This window comes from Rutidosis leptorrhynchoides, chromosome 8 (assembly GCF_046630445.1).
Source record: "Rutidosis leptorrhynchoides isolate AG116_Rl617_1_P2 chromosome 8, CSIRO_AGI_Rlap_v1, whole genome shotgun sequence".
Classification (NCBI taxonomy): domain Eukaryota; kingdom Viridiplantae; phylum Streptophyta; class Magnoliopsida; order Asterales; family Asteraceae; genus Rutidosis; species Rutidosis leptorrhynchoides.
This window is the reverse complement of record NC_092340.1, coordinates 305,941,362-305,958,965: the sequence shown is the minus strand read 5'-3', so window position 1 is coordinate 305,958,965 and position 17,604 is coordinate 305,941,362. Positions and strand designations below refer to the sequence as shown.

The following is a 17,604-nucleotide window of genomic DNA, read 5'->3' as shown; positions in this document are numbered from 1 at the left end:
ATTGTGTCAATTCGACCCAATGACAATACGGGTCGATCCATTGATAGAAACAAAAAAGGCAAGTTAAATGTGAGCTTTTTCATAAAAGCTGGAAGCTAAACGCTCATTACCAAACATACTATATATAGTTCTATATTCTCAACAAATCAAAATTATATACTACTTATTAGGTTACAAAATTAGTATAAATATTCCCGATCAATAAGATGTCAGACACTCTTGTTGTACCGCTTTATAGGTACGAACCTCATCGGGATTCACCTTTTGTATTCTTCGTTTTAGACGTTTTCTTTTGGAAAAACGTTTCCGTTATTTATTAAAGTTCACTTTTTCGCCCCAAAAAAAACAAAAAAAAACAAAAAAAAAGTTCCAAAACCCATTCAACTCGATTTTTTGGTTTGACCCGTTTCAACTGTATCAGATGAAGCACAACCCAAATTGTTCAGATTCAAAAGTATATATCACCTATTCGGATTAATAAAACCAGAGCACACAAACTGGAGAGCATGTTTAAGAACATTGTACTCCAGAAACATGCAAAAAACAGAATATACAGATAAAGAAAAATAATTGAAGTTGAAGAACTTAGTAGACTGGAATAATAAAAGAGAGCAATGTATAGATTCCATAATTATGTAGCAATGGAATAGTAAGAGAATCACGATAGAAAACGAAAACAACGCACACTCTAAATCAAGAGTTGGTACAAACACAACTCGGAAAACAAAACTGATTCATAAGTTCCTTCTAAAAGACAAGCTCGTGAGGTTTCATGCCTGCTTTGAGTGAAAATCTTGCACCCAAATAGCTTTTTAGCTCAGGAACAGTCTCGATCGATTTTATCAATGCTGCATCAACCGACTTCTGGTCTTCCTTTTTGTCCTCTGGAAGCGTGTTCTTTTCCTATAAATAAATTAATGAACTTGAGTACATCATTGCATCAACAATTAAAAACCAGTATGATCTTTATTAATGTGCAAGCAACTGTTAGAGGCAACCATTTAGGTGGGCCAGTTAAAGTGTCAAAACCAATACTTTTGGCTTAATCAAATCCAGTTGATCGACAGTTTTTCATTACAACAGTTATTTATTTAGTATAATGATCTAACTTTAGAAAATCTTATACATTTGATGGCATTTCAAGTAAATTTTTACCCGGCCCCTTAATGTTGTATATACATAACAAAAACCATTTGACCCCTAATACAAAGTGTTACCCTAAAAAGTGAAAGAAGACGAGCCTTACCTCTTTTTCCGCTTCAAAAAACTCGCCCTCTCCTTTCTTCTTCTTCTTTTCAACTTTCTTTCCAAAGTACTTGTCATCAAATTTCTCAACATTGACTCCAGAAATGTCGACCTTTGTTGATGTGGCAATCACGTATGATTGGTTCACCCTCCTCAAAGGAACACCATTAATCTTAAAAGGACCTAAAAAATGGAAAAAAAGGGATTTAAATTGCTAAATGAAGCGAATACTGATAAACAACGGTAGAGAAAATAGTATCATATTCCTACAACATCAGAATGGGAAAAACAGACAATATGATCATTTGAATTTAAACAATACCATTATTTATCTTAATTAATATGATGAGCTAAATAACTTTAAGATATTAGCTTTCTCAAGATTCGAACATTACTCAAGGCCCAATACTTGCAAAAATACAAAATGGTTTGTTTAAAACCACCTTTATCTGAAGTTTTCACTTCCGAGGGTTTAGCATACTACATTTCAACTTCAAAACAAATGTAACCTTCAAACTGTTGGTAAAAAAAAACAGAAATACACTAGGCTATATATAATTGTCTTTCATGTGAGAATGAACAAAGATTTAAATAAGTCATGCAACCTATAACACCATATGAAGTTATTAACAGAAGTTCATCCTCAACACTAACACATCACTACAATTACTGGCACATATGAAACAGATGCAAAAAAATATTAACACAAGTTCATCCTCAACAATAACACATTAACACACCATATGAAAAAAAAAAAAAAAAAAGTCCAAATATAAGTTGTTTCAAGAAAACAACTCAAAAAATAAAAAATAAAAAAAATAATCCACTGATCTCAAATATGTATATTACCTAGGAACTATCTCAAAAAACAAAAGCCGTCATAACATAATATATTATATTATAACAAAATAGAAGAAAGATTACCAGTAACCAAAAGTAGTCCAGATGTAAGTTGCTTCAAGAAAACAACTCTTTTCCCCTTGAACCTCCCAGCCAAAATAATAAGCACAGTTCCAGGAGTAATGCTAGCTCTAAACACATAATAAACCACTTCAATAACCAATAAGCACATTAAAAAAAAATAAAATACAAAAACACACACCATTAATTAATTAATTAATTAATAAGTACTCAACTACAAATCTACAATACACAAACACACACCTAAGCTTAGTTGGCCTTGCTTTGCGCTTGTTAACAAGAGGTTTCTTCACATCATCAGCTGGATAGAACTTCGGTGGCTTCTCGACGGGGGCGGCGGCTTCGGCTTTTTTCTCATGCTTAGGAAAAACACCACCATTTTTAGCTTTAATGGCCCAAAGACCCCTTTTGTGGTACATTTTTGACCTAGAATACTTGCCAACACCTCTGATCAAATCAGGGTTCCTGCAAGCATGAGGTTTCTTCTGTTGTGGTGCCATTGATTTGAATCTAACCTATAAATAAATAATAACATGAAATCATTATATGTTATTGCCATTATCAAAATCATAATCAACCATATTTAACCTAAAGCTTAAGCATTACAATCACCATTATATGTTATTTCCATTATCAAAATCATAAGCAATCATATTTAACCTAAAGCTTAAGCATTACAATTACCACTACCATACATACAAACATTATTTATTAAATCAACATTTTAATTCAAACTTGAATTACTCAAATCCAGTATTAGAAAATTGACATCGAAATAAGATTACGAAAAGATAAGAATATATAATCTGTACATTGAATTGATTCTTGCTGCTACTGAAATAATAGCGTTATTACCTGAAGTTGGTCTGTGATGAAGGGGCAGCTCAATCCTGCAGTCGGCGGAATCGAAGAAAACCCTAATCCAAGGTTTATAAGAGTGTAAAAAAAATATATCTAAGGGCAAAATTGTAAATAACAATCTCTAGTAATAAATTTACATTTTAAACCTTCAACTTTGAGCATCCACGTTTTCTAAACCTATAACTTTTTTTGTTTCTTTATAAAAATTTCATGCAGAAAATATTAGACCGAGTAATGATACGTTTGATAAAACGTGTAACTACATATTTTAATTGATAATCTGAATGATTATTAAAGGTTTCTAATTGAACTTCATTTCTGAATGATAAAAACTTGCTTGATAATAATTCTTAATAAATAATAATATATAAATTGTGTACAATTATCGTATTAACCTTTTATATCCTATCCTATCATATCCTATCCTACTATACATTAAAAGAGAGTTTTTATTAGCTAATAAATGTTTAAGAAACTCCCTTAATCACCGTTAGATTAGAAAATTACGTTATAATACCCCTTAATCCAACGGCTCAAATTCATCATCTCTCATTATTAGGTAATAAATCAAAAAAAAATTATAATGTACCCAAAGTACCCTTGGTTAAACCTTCCGGATTCTTAATTGATGCGGAGTGATAAACATCTCCTTTATTCACCCTCATCCCGTCATTCCACAAAACCATTCATAATACTTCCATGTTTAATATTTTTTTTTAAACTGACTATATGTTTAATATTTTTTTTTGGTTAAACTTCCATGACCGATCAGTATATTCTTAAAGACAGTGAGGGAGAAGAAGCACATTGTCTTAGTGGATTTACAAGGGTCTTGATGTGTCAGCTCCACTCAGACCTCTAAGGTAAGATCACTTGGTATTGATGCCATTATGTGTATCATTGGTTTATGGGAGGTGTATTGCAAACTAAAGCATCCTCAGATGTTAGCTTTGTGATTGTGAAGAATGTACTGTCTGCAAAGTATAAGGTTATTTCTTCTTTTTTTGTTGTTCTTCTTCTGCTTTTACATTAAGTAATAACTCATGTATAAATAGTGTTGCTTGGTTAATTTTCAGTCTGAATTCTGAAATGTATTGTTATCCACTATCCGTCTTTAATACGGAGTATGTTTCTACACTTTTAATCAATAGTCAGCTGGTCTAATGGTTGCTGGTACTGACATATTGTTTGATTAGTGCACGAATTAGTTATCTTAGCACATGCTAGAAATGTTGAAACTATATGATTGATGTAATTGATTGGTTGTCTTTTGAAGTGAGTAGTATAGTAATTTATGTATCATTGCACATGTATATATTCATCTATGCCAAATACTTTATAAAGTTTCTACTTTGTTTTCTTTACATGTTTTTTACAGTGGGCTTTGAACATTTTGAAGAAACCAATTGTCTCCGAGAGTTGGTTGCACCAATGTTGGAAAGAACATCGAGTTGTTCCTCACGAGTCATACAAAGTTCTTCCATTTTCCGGGTTAACGATTAGTGTTACCCAAATTCCTTTAGGTTGAATAACATGAAAATCATAAAATTCTGTCTTTATTTCAACCCATAAGTTGATACATGTTTCTCTACTAATACCTAGAAAACATGTTTAATTTATCACAGATGAGCGAAAGGAGATAGAAAAACTTGTCCTACAAAATGGAGGCAAATACTCTGCTGAACTCACACAAAAGGGTACTCATTTAGTGTGTGATATATCCTTATTACATGATATTGCATTGATCTTAATGTAAATCATGCTTAATGTTACTGTATACTCGATCGTTCCAAGTATTTTTCTTTTAATATCTTAAAAAACGGATGTTTCCTTAACTAATAGTACGCTCCTGAAGGTGACAAATACAAGGTTGCCAAAAGATGGGGTCACATTCATATTGTTGCTAGGGCATGGTTTAATCAGTCTGTTGCTAGAAGATGTAATACTTAACTGTAATCCCACTTTAACTCTGATAGTTTGATGTTTTTCACCTTCAAAATTCTATAGTATGAGTTTAATGTTAGGGATTCCTGTTCTCTTTAACGTTTGACTGGTGTTGACTTTTGTAGTAAATTAATGTAAGTTTAATTTCGGTCTTTCTGTCTAAAAAATTATTTTTCTTAATTACATAGCAATTGTGTAACTTGGGTTAGTTTAGTCATGATAGTTCATTTTGTTTATGTGAAGGTGAAAGGAAGTTTTTAATCTAGGATCCTTTTTCAAGTTTCATTTTTGATCGCATATGCTATTAGTTGATTTATGGCTTAACATGAATTTAGATAAGGTTGAAATAGTTGCGAGTCGGGACGTTGGAGGAACGAGTCAGTCGGGTCGGGGATGAGTCGGGTGTTGACCAATATTGACTTTTAGTAATAAATTAATTAAATACAAATATATATTACATTAAAATATAACAAACATAAATATTTTAAACATAGATTAATCATATATGGCACAAAATCTAATGTTAAAAAACATAGATTTTTTTACTTAACTTTGACTTTGACCCGACTCAGCCCGACTTTGACCCGATTTTTAGCATTGACCGACTTTGACCCGATTTTTTAGCATTGACGACTTTTAATGCGGTTTTGGGCAAGTCAGGATGGGCTAGACCCCAAACCGACGTGTCGCCCGACTTTTACAACAGTGAATTTAGGATGTATCAGCTCGGATTCTGAAAATCATATATATTTTTTCCGTATCAGCATGCTTAAATGAGGACTCATATCCTGTCAAAAGAAGCCCTGCCCCATCCACAAATAGTCAGAAAACTTCTTTATAGAAGAAACAAGAAATTTCATCAAGAAAATCACATGTTGTTACACATTCTATGGCCCACCAAGAAATTTCAAGTGACGGGTTTTTAGATGCTGACCTGGAAGCAACGTTATCGCAGAATATGGCTTCTACACTCTCAGATATTCCCGGCATTGTTAATGAGGAGAATATGAATACACCACCACCAAACATACAACCTAATGTTCTATGGGCATGGATGGTTGTGTTCCTGAAGATTCTCAATCTGAAGACAATGATTTGTACTTGTTAGACTGCAAAATTCATCTTGTTGGTTTCAATGCTTCTGAGATGCGTAGATTGGTCAACATGGTCCGAAGAGGAGCTGGTCCCATTATATGTCTCTTAACGAACAGTTAACACACATAGTTGTTGGAACTCCCTCAGGAACGTAAATATATTTTCTTTTTTCTTTTTTTATTAAATATCAGTTTACTTGGATTGTACTATTTTGTCAAATATTATACAACAAATAAGTCACTTATTTGTTATGACTAATGCAGTGAAAAGAAAGAAGTAAGAAGCTTGTCTGCTATGGGTGTCATCAATGTGGTAAGAACAGTATGGCTCGAGGACTGTGAAAAGAAAGAAATTCCTGTTACCCGAAGACACGTTGCCTATGATTTGCTCCTCCCAAAAGGTGTAGTATTCATCTATTAGTATTTATTGGTTCTCATGTTACTTAAATTTGTGCACCTACTAATTAAAGTAGGTTGTTCTATCATACTTACACTATTGAAACTACAAAATTGTCACAAGTATTGGCATAACCTTGATAACATTGTCTAAGTTTGTTCATCTTGTTCAGTAACTGTGAATCTTGATTTTGCAGATTCCATATCTTCCAATAAAGGATCTATATGTGATGTGCCTATCCAAAAACAAAGGAACCCCTTAACTGTTCAACCGCCATATTTGCGTTATATGTTGCTGTCAAATCACAGCTGAGAACTGGAAGTCTAACCCAAAGAATCTGCAGTATGCATAAGTGTGTTGAAGTGTAATGGTACCTTGGAAAAGTGGAGTTTTGTTAAACTCAGGTAGAAGATCTGTTGTAAAGCAATTAGGACGCATTCCTCTTGTTTGATAAAATGCCTCTATGAATAATGGTTCATATATTCTGTATAATGTTTCATGAAATATGTATGTTATCTAAGGTTTAATTAATCTGTCCATTTTATTTCATTTGAAAAAATCAATTAAACTCGGGTAGAAGATCTGTTGTAAAGCAATTAGGGTATAGGGTTGGTGTTTTAAGTTATCCATTTTTATTTCAATTGAACAAATCAATTAAACTCAGGTAGAACATCTGTGTTAAAGCAATTAGGGTTTAAGGTTTAAGGTTTAGTGCTTAGAGTTTAAGATAGGTTGTAGGGTTTAGGTTTAGGATTCATGGTGTAGGGTTTAGGGTCAAGTGTGTAAAGTTTATGTTTATGTTTAGCTTTAGGGTATATGGTTTAGGGTTTATAGTTTTGTGCATAGTTTAGTTTTAGGTTGTAGGGTTAGGGTTTATGATTTAGGGTTTAGTGTTTATATTTAGGTTTAGGTTTTGCTTTATGTTTAGGTTTAGGATTTAGGTTTAGGTTTAGGATTTGGGTTTAGGGTTTAGGGTTTAGAGTTTAGTGTCTAGAGATTAGGAATAGGTTGTAATGTTTAGAATTTAGTTGTATAAGATAGGTTGTAGGGTTTTGGTTTAGTGTTTATGGTTTACTGTTTGGGGTTTAGGATTAGTTTGTAGGGTTTGGGTTTAGCTTTTATGGTTTATGTTTAGGTTTAAGATTTAGGTTCCAGTTTAATGTTCAGAGTTTAATGTTTATAAAAGAGGGTTTAAGGTTTAGTGTTTAGCTTTATAATTATATTTATGGTTTATGTTTAGGTTTAGGGTTTACAGTTTAAGATTTAGGGTTTAGGTTTTAGTGTATGGTTTAGTGTTTAGAGTTTAGACTTATTTTGTAGGATTTAGGTTTATGTTTAGGTTTGGGTTTTGCTTTACGTGTACGTTTAGGATTTAAGTTTAGGTTTAGGTTTAGGGTTTTGGGTTTAAATTTAGGGTTTAGGTTAGAGTTTAGGGTTTAGATTTTAGGGTTTAGGTTAGGGTTTATGTTAGGGTTTAGGGTTTAGATTCTGAGGTTTAGATTTTAGGGCTTAGGGTTTAGGGTTATGGTTTAGGTTTAGGGTTTACAATTTAGGGTTTAGGGTTGATGGTTTACGGTTTAGGGTTTAGTGTGAAGGTTGTAGGGTTTGCGTTTAGGGTTTATGGTTTAGTGTTTAGGGTTTAGGATTAGGTTGTAGGGTTTAGGTTTAGGATTTATGGTTTTGGGTTTAGGCTTTAGTGTGTAGAGTTTAGGTTTGGTATTTACCTTTATGTATATGTTTAGGTTTTGCTTTATGTGTAGGTTTAGGGTTTAGGGTTTAGGGTTTACGCTTTATAGTTTAGTGGAGAGTTTAGGATTAGGTTGTAGGTTTAGGGTTTAGTGTTTAGGGTTTAGGATTAGGTTGTAAGGTTTGGGTTTAGCGTTTATGGTTTACGGTTTATGGTTTAGAGTTTAGGTTTGGGTTTAGCTTAATGTTTAGGTTTAGTCTTAGCTATATTTGTAGGTATAGTGTTTAGGGTTTAGGGTGTAGAGTTTAGGATTAGGTTGTAATGTTTAGGTTTAGATTTAAGTTTAGGGTTTAGGTTTAGGGTTAGGGTTAGGGTTTACAATTTAGGCTTTAGGGTTTAAATTTTAGGGTTTAGTGTGTAGAGTTTAGGATTAGGTTGTATAGTTTGGGTTTAGGGTTTAGTGTTTAGAGTTTAGGATTAAGTTGTAGGGTTTGGGTTTAGCTTTTATGGTTCAGTGTTTAGTGTGAAGAGTTTAGGTTTGGGTTTTGCTTTATGTGTAGGTTTAGGATTTAGGTTTAGGTTTAGGGTTCAGAGTTTAGTGTTTAGGGTTTAAATTTAGGGTTTATGGTTTAGGTTAGAGTTTAGGGTTAGCTTTTAGGGTTTAGGGTTTAGGTTATGGTTTAGATTTTAGGGCTTAGGGTTTAGGGTTATGGTTTAAATTTAGTTTTTAAAGCAGAGGATTTAGAAGAGTTTAGGGTCTAAGGTGTGTAGGGTTTAGAGTTTAGGTGTAGGGTTTTGAGTTTAGATTTAGGGTTTTTAGATTTTGGGGTTTAGATTTTAGGTTATGGTTTAAAGATTTTAGGGTATAGAATTTAAGTTTTGGGTTTAGGGTTTAGATCTAGGGTTTAGGTTTAGATTTCAGGGTTTAGAGTAAAAACTTGCATCACACGATTTTTTTCATTTAAATAATGCCAATTAAAAAAACAAAGCAAGCGAAATGCTACAGTTTACAAAAAAAAACAAATACTTGGTTCAGAAGATTTAGAATATCAAGTAATTAGAAGAAGCTTGTGGAGTTTGTATTATTTGTTCACCACCATTTTGAATATATTATTTCTTTTATAAAGTTAAATAGGTTAGGGTTTAGATTCTAGGGTTTAAATTTTAGAGCTTAGAGTTTAGGGTTTAGGTTTATAGTTTTTTGGGTTTAGAGTTTAGGTTTAGGGTTCAGGGTTTAGATTTTAGGGTTTAGATTTTATGGTTTAGACTTTAGGTTTAGGGTTACCATCCGCAATTCTTAATTCAATCGCCTAAAACTATATCACAATATCGGAGTTGATTTATTTAATTTGAATCAAAATTTTGTTTTTTTATTTATTAGTTAGTACATTTTGAAACTTTAAAAATTTGAATCCCTTATAAAGCATTTGATTTAATGTTCATCATGGACTTAATAATAGTTCGTTAGTACATTTTGAAACTTTAAAAATTTCAAGCCCTTAAAAAATATTTGGTTTAATGTTCATCTAGACATAATAATAGTTTTTAATTTATATATTTAATTTTATACCTTAAATGATTAGACCCTTCAAAAATCCCGCGAAATCGCGGGTCTTTAACTAGTTATTATTATTAAAAGAATATAAAACTTGTTTGATAATTGATCTGGATATGATTTAGGGAGGGTATTAGAAAATGAAGGTGGTTAATGGTTAAGTAATACTTTCAAGTCTCAATGGTTATGTGTAGATTTTGTTTCATTCAGCATCACTTGTTTAGAAGTTACAAACAAACGCATTATTTTTGAACAATATAACATTTTTTTTATTAGCTAGAAAATCCCCTATGAACGAGCATATTAGCTCCTCCATAAAGGGTAAACCTCTAGTAATCAAGCCCCAGAGCGCGAGATCTAGTACGGGGTGAATTGCGCATTGAAATGCCCCGTTCATATTGATTATAAACGTTTCATATTAATTGGTTTCATTGCGAGGTTTTGACCTCTATATGAGACGTTTTTCAAAGACTGCATTCGTTTTTAAAACACACCATAACCTTTATTTTATCGACAAAAGTTTAGAAAAAAATAACATAGATTATCAAGAAATGATAATCTAAAATATATCGTTTACACACGACCATTACATAATGGTTTACAATAATAATATGTTACATTAAAACAAGTTTTCGAACGCAGTTTTTAAACAATATTATACAAGCATGCTGACTCAAAATTTTGTCTTTATTTAGCATGCAACAGCGGAAGCTCTTATGTAAGACCCAAATTATTATTGTACATGTGATGCCCCGTACAAAACCATCGTGTACAAATCATCAACAACAGGATCATTACAAGGTTAAGTACTATATGCTGTAATTAAAGAAGTTGCATTCACGATAAAAAGGTGATGTCATAACCGACATCAAATGTTTTACATTTCAAAAGCATGCTTTACTAAGTAGAAGCAAATAATAAGTGTATGTGACCACAATGGTCGTTACAAGTCATAGTTCAAAAGTGCGAATGTTTGAATGCAAATAAAGTAGTTCATGCGATGACAACTCTAAGCAGCGGGTGTCTACAGCACGACTAGTACACAGCGGAAGCTAACCTCAAGCACCTGAGAAAAACATGCTTAAAAACGTCAACACAAAGGTTGGTGAGCTATAGTTTAAGTATAACAGTATGTAAGGTAGGCCACGAGATTTCAGTGCTACAAAGAGCGTTTCAAAACAGTAAGATAAAGTATATGTTAACCGTGGGCACTTGGTAACTAACTTAACGTTTATACCCCCTGAAAGTACACTTGGCAAGTGCGTATGTCTACGAAGTATTAAACACTCGTTAAATGCTAGCGCGACTAGCCCGAGTGGGGATGTCAAACCCTATGGATCCATATCTAAGATTCGCGTTCACCGGTTCAAAAACCAATGACTAAACGTTACCGAGCTAAAGGGAATGTTTCTGCCGTTATATAACCCACACATATATAAGTTTTAAGTACTCGTGCCTAGTATGTAAAACATAAAATCCGCATGTATTCTCAGTTCCCAAAATAAGTTAAAGTAAAAAGGGAATGCTATAACTCACAATGATAATGTAGTCGTAAAGTCGGTTCGGAAAAGGTGTGCAAGTAATCGGTCCGAAGGTCCTCAACCTAAGTCAAATAGTACTAAGTCAGTAAATCATCTTAATAGGTTTAAAAGTATGTAATTAAGGTCTTAAGGGTCATCATCATTCATCATCAAACAAAAGGCGTAAAGTAAGTTTCGTTTATGAAAGTAGTTTAAAACAAGGGCTGACTTCAGTCAGTCACCACGGCCTCTACCCTTACTGAATTAAGGTGAGACCAGTGGCCATGGCTCCGTCTATGAGTCCTTTAGTTGTGGTAAAATTTACAGAAGCAAACTCGTCTTCGTTTGATCGTGGCGACGGTCTAAGTGCGAGTAGGTCAGAAATTTCTGCACAACGTTAAAGGACATAGTGACGATCGGAGGGCCATAAATCCTAAACCGTAACTCGGATTAAGACGAGTCCTATATGAAAAGTTATCTACTCAAAAAGATCTATCTAAAACTCATGGTTAGAACAGCCCATGTCTGCTGGTCTGTTACAGAAATAGCAGGTCAGTAGGTTTTGGACAGAAACAGTAAGTTTAAGTGAGTTCCGGTGGTCTTGGTGCTTGATGTTCATCATGGTTCTCATCCTTGATACATATAGCTTCAAGTGTACAAATCATGGGTGTGTTTACATCATCTTAACCAAGTCTTGACCATCATAACACTAGTGCAAGTCTAAGACATGAAGCACAACTAACTTAAGAGTTGTATGAAGTTTGATGAACCAAAGTTACATCAAAGTCTTAGATCTAACACATACATGAACTTTAAGACTAATAATAAGTTACAAACTTGAAAGTAAACTAACTAATCAAGATCTTAAGATGTAGAACATAGTTCTTAGTTAGATCTTGAAGATCCAAGACTCAAAAGTCTAGATCAAGCATAAGTATACAGAGTTATTTTTTAAAGAAAACTCATTTACATGTTCTTGAACTTTTAAGTTAACTTTAAGTTCCAAGAGATATGAGATCAAGACTAACTCGTAGTACTTGACCAACAACAACCAAAATCATAAAATTAAAGTGCAAGTAAAACTAAATAATCAAGTAAATAAGTTCACGAGTTTCATACTTTAAAGATTTAGAAAGTAAACATTAAGTTCACTTCATGTACTTCAAGTATGAGTTACAACACAAGAACTTTAAATCTTTTGACATAATGTATGTAGAACATAACTAGGTAGTTTGTTCTTGTATGTTCTTAAAAATACAAGATATTATGAAGAATCAAACTAGTAAGTTTGATTCTTGAAAGCTAGTAATTAAGTAACAAGTAACTACAAAGTAAGTAATTAATAACAACTAGTAAGTAACTAACAAGACAAGTATCAAACAACAACAAATGATGATGATGATTAAGAGTGCTTTAGGTTTGGTTTTGTAAAGAAAAGAAGAAGAGAAAAGAACTTCATAATACTTACAAGTATGAAGAGAAAAGAGAGAAAGTAAAGAGAGAAAATAAGATGCAAGTAATGTGTGTGTGAAGTGTAAATGAAACTAGTGAATGAAGTAGTCAAAAAAAAGATTTGAATCCCTCTTGTGCTCTCACCAAGTCACGGCTGCAGCAGAAATTAGGAGGGAGGGAGAAGTGTTCAATGGTTACTTAGATGCTAAAGCTTAAAAGTGTGGATATTAAGGGTGCATGCATGGGGAAGGTGTGCAACTAGATTCCAAGTCTTCTTTAACTAACTAGTTCATGATCTAATTACCATTTACATGTCTTAGTGGGTTAGTTAATCCATTAAAATGGGTAGGGTGGGCTTGTAAGCCCAAGGTCATAAGTCCATTTCACTAATAAAGCCCAAGTTCACTTAATTAACAAGTTAATCCAATTAAAAGCCCAAGTAACTAACTAACAACTTTAGTTAATTAAAATGATTAATAAACTTAATCATGAATGCAAATAATACTTGAAAATATTATTCGTGCAAGTTCCGGGTGTCACAAAGACGTTTCGGGCAATTAAAGTCAAGTTCGGGCAATCATGGCAACATGTAAATGTAATAACATACATTCGTTTAATCACATGTATTAATAATAATAATTATTAATAAATAAACGTTGGAAATTCCAGGGTCGTTACATTACCCACCTGTTAAAAAAAAATTTCGTCCCGAAATTTAAGCTGAGGTAGATGGAGGAGTTGGGAAAAGGTGAGGATACTTCCGCATCATTTGATCCTCTCGCTCCCAAGTAAACTCAGGTCCTCGTTTGGCATTCCATCGCACTCGGACGATCGGAATCTTGTTGCGTTTCAAAGTTTTGATCTCACGATCCATAATTTCAACTGGCTCTTCCACAAAGTGAAGTTTGTCGTCAATTGTAAGTTCCTCAAGTGGTATGATAAGTTCAGGTGCAGCAAGACACTTCTTCAAGTTCGACACGTGGAAGGTAGGATGAACTGAGCTCAATTGTGCTGGTAGATCCAAACGGTATGCAACGGGTCCAACACGTTCCAAGATTTCGAAAGGACCAATGTATCGTGGGTTCAACTTTCCACGTTTTCCAAAACGGATCACACCTTTCCAAGGTGCAACCTTCAACATTACACGATCACCAACGTTGAATTCAAAGTCTTTACATTTAAGATCGGCATAACTCTTTTGGCGGTCACGAGCAGTCTTAAGTCTAGCTTGAATCTGAGCAATCTTCTCCGTTGTTTCATGGACTACCTCGGGTCCGGTGATCTGCTTTTCGCCTACTTCGGCCCAACAAATAGGAGATCGGCACTTGCGGCCATACAACGCTTCAAAAGGTGCGGCATTAATGCTCGAGTGATAACTGTTGTTGTACGAGAATTCGGCGAGTGGCAAATGCCTTTCCCAGGCCTTTTCGAAATCAATGACACATGCACGCAGCATGTCTTCCAAGGTTTGAATCGTTCGCTCACTTTGCCCGTCAGTCTGTGGATGATACGCAGTACTCATGTCAAGACGAGTTCCCATGGCTTCTTGCAAAGAACGCCAAAATCTAGAGGCAAAACGGGGATCGCGATCGAAGATGATCGATAAAGGTACACCGTGTCGTGATACAACCTCCTTAATGTATAATTGAGCAAGTCTTTCCATCGTATCAGTTTCCTTCATCGCTAGGAAGTGTGCAGATTTGGTAAGGCGATCAACAATAACCCAAATAGTATCGTATCCGTCCACCGTCTTCGGCAGCTTAGTAATGAAATCCATTGTGATCCTTTCCCACTTCCATTGTGGGATTTCCGGCTATTGAAGTAACCCAGAAGGTCTCTGATGTTCGGCCTTAACTTTCGAACAAGTCAAACACTTCCCAACATAAGTTGCAACGTCCTTCTTAAGATTCGGCCACCAATACTGTTCTTTAAGGTCATGGTACATTTTGCCAGCTCCAGGATGAATCGAATATCTCGATTTGTGTGCTTCATCAAGTATCAGGTTTCGTAGATCCCCATAATAAGGTACTCAAATTCTTCCGGCATAACATCTTAGTCCAGACTCCCTAACCTCAAATCGAGAGACAAGTATGTTCAAATGTTCGTGAGATATATTCTCCTCCTTGAGAGCCTCTTCTTGGGCTACTCGGATCTGACTGTTGAGGTTCGAATGGATGGTGATGTTCAGAGCCCTAACACGAAGAGGTGTCGTCCTCTCCTTTCGGCTTAAAGCGTCAGCTACAACATTGGCTTTGCCAGGGTGATAACGGAGTTCACAATCGTAGTCGTTGAGTGTCTCGATCTATAGACGCTGTCTCATATTTAGTTGTTTCTGATCGAAGATGTGTTGGAGGCTTTTGTGATCGGTGAAGATAGTGCTCTTAGTTCCATACAAATAGTGTCTCCACAATTTGAGCGCAAAGACAACGGCTCCAAGTTCAAGATCGTGAGTAGTGTAGTTCCGCTCGTGAATCTTCAATTGGCGGGAGGCATAGGCAATAACCTTTGATCGTTGCATCAGTACACAACTAAAACCACTCTTCGATGCATCACAATAAACAACAAAGTCATCACTGCCCTCTGGTAGTGATAGGATAGGTGCGGTGGTCAACTTCTTCTTCAAAGTTTGGAATGCTGATTCGTGTGCGGGTTCCCAAATGAACTTCTTGCCCTTGTGAGTCAGCGCGGTTAAAGGACGCGCAATCAGAGAAAATCCTTCGATAAACCTTCGGTAATAACCGGTGAGACCTAAAAATTGGCGAATATGCGTTGGAGTAGTGGGGGTCTCCCACTTGCTGATGGCTTCAATCTTGGTGAGATCAACTTTGATACCCTGGTCGCTCACAACATGACCCAGAAATTGTACTTCCTTCAACCAAAATTCACACTTGGAGAATTTGGCGTAAAGTTGCTCTTGTCTCAAGAGTTCAAGTACTAGTCGGAGGTGTTGTTCATGTTCTTCTTCGCTCTTAGAGTAGATGAGGATATCATCTATGAAGACGATAACAAACTTATCCAAGTACGGCTTGCAGACACGATTCATGAGGTCCATGAATACGGCAGGTGCATTGGTTAATCCGAATGGCATCACGAGAAACTCATAATGACCATAACGAGTTCTAAATGCAGTTTTCTTCACGTCACTTTCCTTCACCCTCAACTGGTGATAACTGGATCGCAAATCGATCTTTGAGTAAACGCTCGATCCTTGTAGTTAATCAAAAAGATCGTCAATTCGTGGAAGAGGATACCGATTCTTGATAGTCAATTTGTTGAGATCACGGTAGTCGATACACATACGAAAGGATCCATCCTTCTTCTTCACAAACAACACAGGTGCACCCCAAGGCGAGAAACTTGGTTGGATAAATCCTCGATCAAGTAGCTCTTGTAGTTGACTCTGTAATTCTTGCATCTCGGAAGGTGCGAGTCTATAAGGTGCGCAAGCTACAGGTGCAGCTCCTGGCACTAAATCAATCTGAAACTCTACTGCTCTCTGCGGCGGCAATCCAGGCAATTCCTCTGGGAAGACATCGAAAAATTCGTTCACAATTCGAACATCGTTCATGCTCTTTACCTCTGTTTCTACCGCTTTCACATGTGCTAGGACAGCAAAACGTCCCTTCTTCATAATCTTTTGTGCTTTCACGCAACTAATGAGGTTCAACTTCGAGGTACATCTCTCTCCGTAGATGATCAGCGGTTCACCGTCTCCTTGTGGTATGCGAAGTGCTTTATCTCCACAGATAATGTCGGCCTTTATCTTGCTCAACCAATCCATACCGACGATCACGTCAAAACTTCCCAGTTTGATAGGTATCAAATCAATTTCGAAATCTGCACCAGCTATGTTGATAATAGCTCCACGACAAATATGGTCCACCTTTTCAAGTTTCCCATTGGAGACCTCGACAAGCATACTTTCTTTTAACGGGACTAATGACCAATTAATCTTATCGAAAAAATGTCTACATACGTAACTTCTATCCGCACCAGTATCAAACAAGACAGAAGCTAAAAGATTGTTGATTTTGAATATACCTGTCACCAAGTCGGGGTTATCGCGTGCATCCCTTGCATTAACATTAAAAGCTCTACCACGGGGTGGCCCGCCATCTTTTCGCTTGTTGGGGCATGCATTTCTGAAATGGCCCGTCTGCCCGCATTCATAACACTTCTTCGGCCCTGTGGGGTTCGGCTTCCCATTCAAAGTGGTGACCTTGCAGTCTTTTCCGATATGCCCAGACCGTTGGCACTTCTCGCAGACAACATTGCAATACCCAGTGTGGTGTTTGTAGCATCGCTTGCATTGTGGTAAGGTTCCTTTGTAGTTCGGGTTGGTGTTGGTGTTATTGTTGGGATTAGGGTTTCCACCATTGTTGTGCCTCTTGGCGGGGGTTTGATCGTAGCTTCTCCCCCTGTTGTTGTTGTTGTTGTTGTTGTTGTGGTTGTTGTCCCATTTCCTCTTTTCGCTACTACCAGCCTCAAACTTAGCCTTCTCCGACTCATCAACAAGAATCTGATTCATGAGGGTATGCGCCATGCGCATTGCTTCGGGAACATTCGGTGGTTTGGACGATGTGACGTTTCCTTTGATGGACTTAGGGAGTCCCCAGAAATATCTCTCCATACGCTTAAATTCCGGGGTGACCATTGTCGGACACATAAGGGCTAGTTCTAAAAATCTCCTGTTGTAGCCATCAAGGTCGTTCCCAACGGCCTTTAACTGCATAAATTCGATTTCCATCTTCTGAATTTCGATTCTCGGACAATACTCATCAATCATAGCAGCCTTGAATTCCTCCCATGGCGTAGCATACGCCTCATCGATACCTTTCGCTTGAGCTAACGTGTTCCACCACGTTAGTGCGCCGTCAGATAGCGTGCAAGATGCAAACTTGGTTTTGTTGTCCTCCGAACAGTTGCTA

The 17,604-nt window shown here is 35.8% G+C and overlaps 1 protein-coding gene and 1 long non-coding RNA gene across 2 annotated transcripts; one reads left to right on the top strand and one right to left on the bottom strand.

Annotated features, from left to right (window-relative positions):
- Window positions 1-576: 576 nt before the first annotated feature.
- LOC139861970 (large ribosomal subunit protein eL6) lies at window positions 577-2,666 on the bottom strand. Its single transcript, XM_071850501.1, has 4 exons — window positions 2,410-2,666; window positions 2,170-2,276; window positions 1,247-1,428; window positions 577-903 (listed from the first exon to the last, which is right to left on the bottom strand). The coding sequence occupies exons 1-4, from the start codon at window positions 2,664-2,666 to the stop codon at window positions 748-750; spliced, it is 702 nt and encodes a 233-aa protein (XP_071706602.1). The 3' UTR covers window positions 577-747.
- A 1,097-nt stretch (window positions 2,667-3,763) lies between these two features.
- LOC139861109 (uncharacterized) lies at window positions 3,764-6,126 on the top strand. Its single transcript, XR_011763653.1, has 5 exons — window positions 3,764-3,890; window positions 4,406-4,550; window positions 4,653-4,724; window positions 4,883-4,966; window positions 5,736-6,126. It is a non-coding gene; the product is annotated as an uncharacterized lncRNA (long non-coding RNA).
- The last annotated feature ends 11,478 nt before the right edge of the window (window positions 6,127-17,604 follow it).